Source organism: Branchiostoma floridae, chromosome 14, assembly GCF_000003815.2.
Source record: "Branchiostoma floridae strain S238N-H82 chromosome 14, Bfl_VNyyK, whole genome shotgun sequence".
Taxonomy (NCBI): Eukaryota; Metazoa; Chordata; class Leptocardii; order Amphioxiformes; family Branchiostomatidae; genus Branchiostoma; species Branchiostoma floridae.
The window spans coordinates 21,367,857-21,376,746 of record NC_049992.1 but is presented as its reverse complement, the minus strand read 5'-3'; the positions used below and the strand labels follow the sequence as shown (position 1 = coordinate 21,376,746).

Here is an 8,890-nt window from a genome sequence, read left to right as displayed (position 1 = left end):
TTTCCAGAAAAGTAACACTTTATTACAGTCACTCCGAAAACCATCCAAACTAATCTAAGTTTTGGGAGTGATTTGTCATGATCTTCACATCATCCACACGACTTCAGCCACTTCTCCTCGGGTTCAAGGAAAGTCATTATTGACCTTCTGCTAATACCGAAGAACAAACATATTGTCAAGCGAAGGAAAGATAATCATCAAGTCATTTTAAACACGACCATTTTGGCCAGAGGCAGACTCTTAATTAGACTTCAGGGGAAATTTCCCTACTTTCTTGTTTTCTTTACAACCACCACTCGTAATCACAGAAGGCCGTCTCGCCAACCATCATCCTTTGCAAAACGCACTTGCTCTTTGCCTTCTTTTTCGATGTGTTGCTGTGAGTCCTTTGCAGCAACAGATGCCAAAACTCGTACCCTCATTTTCTTTCTTTTTGTGTGTATTTTTTATATTGACTAATCTACTTTTAAAAACACGCATGCTGAAATTTTGCTTCTACAATAATAGCGTAAAAACGCCAAAGTTGCTGGAGAAAAACGCTTCAAACTGTTGCACACATTCCATGCACACGAGGAAACTTTACTGTAAAGATTGTTGGTACGTTTAAATCATATTTCCTTATTTTGATTGAATGTCGTTCCTTTATATTGCTGGTTCTATTTTCCTTCGCTTGATTTCCTGGTAAGTGACCACTATTACGCGGAAATCAAGGTCGGGCGCCATTTTGTTTTTATTTCGATCACTTGACCTTACTGAACTATAACCGGACAAATACAAACATACGACAAGAGGCAGGCTACAACATTGAACACTACTACTTCTACTGCACAAGTACTTACAGGAGTCCGTTTATACATTTTGTTTTTATCCTTTTCGCGTTTTTATCTTTTTAATACATCTGACATTGTGTGAAGCGGCGCCATTTCGTCGTCATTGAAACTACATTGTCTGTTACAGTAATACATGTCTAGTACTGAATCTTCCGTGCCGTATACTGCTTGTGTGGAGGTACTACACGAGCGCTGCTGTCTCTCTCGTCTTACTTCAGACGTACAAGTGGTCACCTAGGAGGGGAGGGAGAAGGGTCAGTCAGTGGCATGAAAATAAACAAGAATCATATCGTCATTTTCTAGAACGATGATATTATACAGAAGTGGATAGAAAAGTCCTAGGGGCATATCTGCGGACTATCTGACTTTCCTATCATTGTTGAGCTCCGTATGTTTTAGAGTCTCTGATACAAGAGAACAAACCTTATTCTGCTGGTGCTTCCCCTTCGCCCTCAAACTTGGACTTCCTCTCTCCCGCCTTCTCGATGTTCTCACGCCAGTCCTCCGCCTTGGCAATGGGCTTGGGCTCCTTCTTCACAGCCTAGGAGAACATAGAAGTGGAGGGTATGTATTCATTTCTCAGGTAACAGGAATATATAAGTATATTAAGTCCATACATATAAAGAATAAAGACGTACAGGGTATAATTCAGGAATATGGCACTAGTACCTGTGCCTCTAATTCACGTCTTGTGACATCCATCATCAGGATGATCTGTGATAAAGACTCTTCTTACCTTCAGGTTTCCACGGAAGTCCATGGAGCACTTGTGCTTGGAGCCCAACAAAGCCTTCAGCATCTTGTCAGCAGACAAGCGCACCCGCTTCAGCTGGGGCTTCTTGCTGTAACGGGACGTGTGGTACCACAGTGATGGGCATGTTTCATGAGTTAACGATGTACAGTTCATTTTCTGATGGTTCAAAATAAACCTCAAATGTTTCCGGAACATCGCCAACAATCAATCATCACGAGTGGAAAGTCTAGGTTCGCCAAAAGAACAACTGCTGTGTACGAAATGATTTCTCCGTGAATAGTAAGTCTCATCAGGGATGCGATTCACTTACTTGATAACCAGATCATTTGTACACAACCAAGTGTTTTGTTCAACCGAAATGTCGGTGACAGATAGACATATATTTATAGAGCCTTTTCATTTAGGAGGAAAACTCTGTTGTTTCTTTGTAGATGTGATTTTTATGGTAAGACCCAAGCTTTGATGTGATTATTGGATACTTACAATTTGCCAGTAAGAGAATACATCCTCTGGGTCAGGTCAGCGAGCTGAAAATATAAGAGACATTTAGGGCGCATCTGATGTACAATACAGCTGCATACGCTCCCTGTTCTATTCAATTCCCAACCCTTTTTTTTTCAGGCTTTCGGGTGGCAGGTAGCTACACAGTACCAGTGTTCAGACATCGCAACATCGTATTCTTCTTAATGTTTTCTGGTGTAAAAGCCGTATGATGCTAACTTTTTGTGCATTTCTGTATCAACATCGAACACAATAGAAGGGATTGACATTTCTGCCTCGTACCTAAATGGAATGAAGTAATGCGGAGGGGGGGGGGGGGGGCGTTGGTACAGAAATGTGGTACCCATTGATAATTTATGGATATCAATTGCAATATTTTTAAGATATTAGTTTGAAACCACCGTCTATCGACTTGATATCATGAAATGCGCTGTTTTGAAAGCAGCAGATATAGGTTAGCCCTCAGATAAAGGGGAACCAGCGTTATATGAGCTGGATACTGGGCTAAGATTTAGAATCCTCATTTCTACTGTAAAAACGCCGTCAAAGTTCCCATGTGAAGTCCCCGTGAAACAGTTATAGCGGGTACATGTACGTGCCGGGCCGCCACAAGCTCACCTCCTTGTCGTTGATTTCGACCTTCTGCTCCACGTCGTACTTCTCCTCCTCGGCCTTTGTGATCTGAGCATGCAGCCTGCGGCACAGCTCCTCCAACTCGTCATGACCCAGGCCGGACGTGCTGATGGGCTGTCAATCAATCAAACAACCAACCAATCAGGCCTCAAGAAGCTTCAAAGCATGCATGACTTCAATATACTGTCCGTTATACATTCGTCAAAACAGTCACTCTAATAAGAAAGGTAGAATTTTCGTCCAATCATAAAACTTTTCCTCTTATTTCCTCTAAAGTTTCTACTTCCTTGTTTGATAATTAGGGTTTATAACGTTATGATGCAATTTGCATAGATGACAGGAAGATGTAGAGGTGACATGTCATAAACGGCACAATACATTCCACGATACTGCAAGTTAAGCCAGTCATTAGAATCAATACAAGGAAAAACTTTGCATTCTGTCAAGTGAAGTTGTGTATACTTACTGGGACCTTGTCCGCAAGGTATTGCCTCTTCGCCTCGGCTTTAGCCTCGAGCTCCACACGAGCCTCGGCTACAGCCTTCTTCATCATCTTAGTCTGGTGTCAGGAAACAGAAATCATTAGCACTGAATGTTTGTGTTATTCTCGTAGCAATCAGTTATTCATCAAATCGACGATATACCGTGCGAAAATTACATGTTTTCTGAATACTCCCGCGCTGCGTTCTGGCGCGGATATTTCATTGGTAATCTCCGATTATCAATCTACTAATACACTTCATCTTAAATCTACTGTTATCAAGCATATTTACATTAATCTGCCCATATACTTCGTAATGTACTGAATCTGGTACACTGTTGACAAGGATGGCACGATGCCGTCATCTTTCCATCAAAAAGGACCATTGCCTGTTGTTTCATTGAGCATTAGTTTCGCTAACTAAGGCTAATTGTAATTAACTAAAACAAATCTGCCATAGTGATATTACATAACGGGACGAGACGGGGGACTCACCAGGATTTGCTGCTTCCGCTCACGCGTGAGCAGCTTCTGTTTCTCTTCACCCTGTTGAGAGAAAAAGTACAGAAAATTATCATCTCCACAGCGTGCCATCTTCCTTCTTACAGTTACCTGACGCTGCTAGTAGTCAGGAGACGTCATATAGCACGATCTTTCAGAAGTCTACAAAGTTAACACAGTTTGGTCGCGTCTAAGATTCAACAGCGATCTTTAAGCAGATGTGCGATTCCTGTTTTACTTTTTTGCCTTTTTGCCTTTGATGGCGAGGAAATCAAAATCAAACAAAGAAGCTACTAGAGACATAGAAATTCAAACATCTGCTTGGTTTGAACGAACTACGAGCAGACATATCCATGAGTTGTTAATTGTTTTAGATGATTTGAAGAGGAATGGCCATTTTCTTAATGGAAGTCACTAGGGTCGTCCCAGTAACGCTTTCTAGACCTGACGTCGGCGTGTGGGGAAGCCTGCCAAACACATGATTGGTTTTCCATGCGAGTGTTGTTACATATCTGTTTCTTTTGTTTCTACACGCTGTAGTGATGTGATGACGTCACAGTGTCGATATACAGACTCATACTTAATCAGTTTTACTGACTTTCAAGCCATGTTTTTATGCGTATCCAGTTCACATTACAGCCATGGTTGCGTAGGTTTCGTTACAATGTCTAATGAAGACCATCCGAACACTGACAATGGGTGACATCCTAAATCTTTTAACACTGTGGTGTAATAAGGGTGCTTATAACGACATATATAACAGCTGTGGTAACTGTTTTGACTAGCTACAACAGGCAATCTGGAAATGCCATGTCAACCAAGCAAGTTGGTAAGACGGCGGCGATGTCCACTAGACGTGCATTTCTACCATTAAAACAATACATCACGAGCGTTGGATTTTGCATAGGAACGGACGGGGAAAGTCGCCATTTGCAATAGTCGTTCTAGGGTCAAACATGCCACTATTTATATCCCAAATATGTGCACAGCGAGTAGGCCTTGCGACCATGGACTGTTCCTAAATACATATCAAATATCAACAGACCTGCCAAATAGGCTAATTCTTTTTGTAATGCAGATTAAAAAGAGGAATATGTATTAACAAGCATTATTTCATTTTGCTACGGAATCGCAGAGCAAAAGTTCTCAAATTAAAATTTGTGATTCGAGCAAAGCAACAAGACATTACAGCTGAGCAAAGACGAGGTGTAATAGACTATTTCCCTCCGAAATATTGACTTAATGATTGGCTAGTCTGTTCTCTTCTAAAAGCCTTGTGCAAACGAAGTTGCTTGATTTCTGGTACACAGAACGGTCGGAGTTTCCATCACATTAGAGGTGTGACTGACTCCACACTGTATATGGGCGTAACTATCCAAAATATGCGTGTAGCCAAGGGCAGTCATGGCCTGAAAACCACAGTAATCAAATGAAATCTGGAACTTTCTAGAAACTGAAATTCGCTGTCAAATCTTGCACAAACATTGTATGGACCATTCCTGTTTCTCTCCTGTTAAGACCCTTGACTACATAGGCAATGTGCTCGGGGGTACATTCTTTAGCTAAACACAGTGGTGGTGCTTTCTACTACTCGAATTTTATAACCTATTTCATATCTAACCTGGAGCAAAATACTAAAATCGTCTTTTAGAAGCTGTAAGCTGGAAAATGTAGAATTTGAGGGAATATTTACCATGATGGAGGCTTTTTCCGACTTCCCCTGCGAGTAGAAAAGAAGGAGGACTCAGAAAGGCCGGACCCAGGGACGAAATTCCAGAGGACGGACTGTTAAAATTAGGGTAGCGTGTTATACCCCGGATGAGCGTATATATAGAGCTGTCATCTGAGACTGCGTGGAGCCGCCAACCAATCAGGGCACACGTCATGTCCAGTCCAATTGTTCTATATATGAGGGCAGGGACAGAGACAGGAAATAGACAGTGACAACGTGAACCATCCAGGTTTCACAGGACCATTTCCATGGCAACTGCGATTTAAGTAGATTTTGATGTTTTTTTTTTTTTTTTAGATTAAACTAAGTTGGACAAAAATACGAGTCCGTTCTCATTCCGCGCCTGAAATCTCATTTCTCTGGGCGGGTAAGGTCGGGTAACGAATATGATGTGAAACCAAACAAGAGGCAAGAAGTATGAAAGAAGGAGAAGGTTTATGTTATGGGCACATACTTGAAGGCCATAGTGTGTGTGACAAGGCTTTATTTCAATGTGACATTATGTCCAGGCTTGCCTTTACATCTCTGTACTCACATTAATTATAAGTCTGTCCTCTGCAGTCATCCATGGCTAAATAAGGACAAACCGTCATCAGCAAATTCTGGGTAAGTCGGGGCCGCATTCCTCACGCTGCTGAGATAGCGAGCAGGGGAAAATAGGCGAGTGCGCAACGCGATACCATGGCTGGGGTTGAGCGGGGAAGGCCGATGGGAAGTTTGTTTGGGCTGCGTAGATTTTCGCGTTCTTCCGTCCAAATATCTACTTACTCACGTTAAATATCTTCGTGGTCTTTTCTAACGGCTACATCATCACTGTTACATTTGTCAGAGGTGATTGCAGAGAGCTATCCAGTACATTACATTACATTACGGACCCCATGTACCAGCAGCTTGGATACACTCCTAGACCCCCTACCCCACCACCTCACACGTGAACAGAACTATACCAACAAGGTCTGTACTAACAACAAGTACCATCTGAAGGAGTTGTAAAGTACAGTTTCGCACATCTCATACCTTCGACAAAGGATGTTACCTTTACGAGTAATGAAGAATTTTCTTATTAATTATGCGAATAAGGACCTCATTTACATGAATTATTATCAGATGATCCACTTCTCCACCCAAACACTCCAACCAAAAATGTTCTATGAAAGATTTCTATCAGTAAAGGCCATTGTGTCATTTACGCATCAATTATGTAAATGAAACCCCGATTTGTATGATTTATATTCTACATGCTGAAAATATGCCATTGTAGCATTTACACTTTGATTACAAATAAGGTCTTAATTTGCATAATTTATATCGATGTTTTTCTTTTTCAGTTATAAAATGTCGCGGTTTTTTTTTTTTAGAGGGAGCTAGGTGGCGGAACATATAAAATGCATGTTAGCATGAATTTGACATGCAAATTATATACAGCCAGTGTAAATACTAAACGTTTTTACAAGTCCAATTCCACTTCCGGGTTTTAGGTACGCACCACTGGTGACCGCGAAAAATAACATTTTCTCACAGGAAAGTTGCTCAACAAGCCATTGTTGGGTGTTTCTGAATTGCAGTCATTGTCAAGGCTTGACCAATGACACTGAACGATTCAAAACTTCTGTTTGGGCTCTTAGTAAACATTTTAGGATCTTTTAGTTTATTTGATTGAATCTAGTACCTGTTGTTTCTGCCAAAGTGATGAAGAATTGTACATTCATATCTTCTGAGAATGCTCTCATGCGATATCTTTTAGGAACAATGTACAAAATTGGATATAACAAGAAATAAGTTTGACATTGGAATCAAATTCCTTTGTCGTTATGTTTGGAGATCTATCTTTAAGTGCACCACCTTTAAAAATTTAATTATATTACTGGGTAAGAGTTTCATCTTCCGTTCCCGACGATCTAAAATTCTAAATTTCCAGTCCTTTAAAAACACTTACACCCGTATTTTAAAAGACAGAATGTCTTATTGCATTTTCTTATTACGGAGGGGGAAGCTGAAGAAACATCGGGGTTGTGCTTATTATTTGGCTTGTTTTTTTTATTTATTGTTATTTATTGGTTTGGCTGCACCGAACACACAGCCAGGGCTGCCCAACTAGCCTATGGTTATTACAAAGGGCTAGCCCTGCTGACAAACACATAAACAATACAAATTAAAAAAAAGAACATTTGTATGTACATGGTGTAGGATAACTTACATATCATCTAAAATGGAGTATATAACATCATATCATCGACAACAATATTTGCAACTAGAGTTCCACGAACACATACCTTTGCCAAATAAACCAGGTTTGTTATGTAGAATAATGTCTGTAGACAAATGCGTTACTCATTTCATTTTCTTTATAATTATATGCTTAGAGTTGGTTTAAAAAATTTCGACATTGATTATGCAAATTTGATCCCAAGTTACAATTAATTGATATCAAATTGTATCAAGCATTACTTAAGCTATCAGCATCCAAAAATCATGATGATCCTTTAATCCATTCTTGACTAATTCACTTTCAAAGTCTTTAATTTAAATACACCTCTTACTCTCTTCCCTCCTTCTCAGTTACATATGTGACAACTTTGATGAAAGTACTATAAAGGAATGCAGTGGATTTATGAACATTGTCCTAATCAATTATGCAAATTAGCTGTTAATTTGCATAATAAGTATCACATTATATAAGTCTTCACTTAGGCTATCTACATGCCAAAAATCATGACGATCCGTCAACACGTTCATATTTTCACATTAATTATGCAAATGAGATCATCATTTGCATGATAAATATGTATTGACATTTCTCTCTTTCTCAGCTACATATGTGACAAGTTTTAAAGTCCTATCATGGAATGTAGTGAATTTATAAAATATCCTCATTAATTATGCAAATTAGCTGTTGATTTGCATAATTGGTATCTCATTATGTAGGTCTTCACTTACGCTACCTACATACCAAAAAACATGATGATCCGTCAACATGTTCATATTTTCTCATTAATTATGTAAATGAGGTCATAATTTGCATAATTGATATCTATCAACATTTCTCTCCTTCCCAGCTACATATGTGACAAGTTTGAAAGTCCTATCATGGAATGCAGTGGATTTATAGATTTTACTCATTAATTATGCAAATTAGCTGTTGATTTGCATAATTAGTATACCATTATGTAAGTCATCACTCATTCTATCTACATACCAAAAATCATGACGATCCGTCAACACGCTGTAGAGTTATTCTCGTCCAAAGTTTGAAAGGAAACTGGCGCCTGCAGTTCCAAACAAGCCGCTAGGGGGCCCAAACTCACAGCACTTACTCTCTGCCTCAAGGGCTATCTACCACTCAAAAATCATGATCACAGCATGTCCAGAACAGGAGATATCAAAAATTGAGGTTCTGCTGCAGTACCTTAGCAAGCCGCTAGGGGACCCATTATCGAACTTGACCTTCGTTTTCCCGA

The 8,890-nt window shown here is 39.9% G+C and overlaps 1 protein-coding gene across 1 annotated transcript; it reads right to left on the bottom strand.

Moving 5' to 3' along the window:
* On the bottom strand, window positions 1–5,545 carry LOC118430507 (troponin I, fast skeletal muscle-like). The gene is made up of 8 exons (XM_035841417.1): window positions 5,394–5,545; window positions 3,695–3,745; window positions 3,185–3,277; window positions 2,704–2,832; window positions 2,068–2,111; window positions 1,567–1,672; window positions 1,254–1,371; window positions 1–1,064 (listed from the first exon to the last, which is right to left on the bottom strand). The coding sequence occupies exons 1-7, from the start codon at window positions 5,394–5,396 to the stop codon at window positions 1,255–1,257; spliced, it is 543 nt and encodes a 180-aa protein (XP_035697310.1). The 5' UTR covers window positions 5,397–5,545; the 3' UTR covers window positions 1–1,064; window position 1,254.
* Between the last annotated feature and the right edge of the window lie 3,345 nt (window positions 5,546–8,890).

Excerpts from the sequence above, each read along its gene's own strand:
- LOC118430507 (XM_035841417.1), bottom strand. Across the intron at positions 2,833-3,184 it reads ACCTTGCGGACAAGGTCCCA|CCCATCAGCACGTCCGGCCT; the intron begins GTAAGTATACAC and ends ATTGATTGACAG. Across the intron at positions 1,673-2,067 it reads TATTCTCTTACTGGCAAATT|CAAGAAGCCCCAGCTGAAGC; the intron begins GTAAGTATCCAA and ends GTCCCGTTACAG.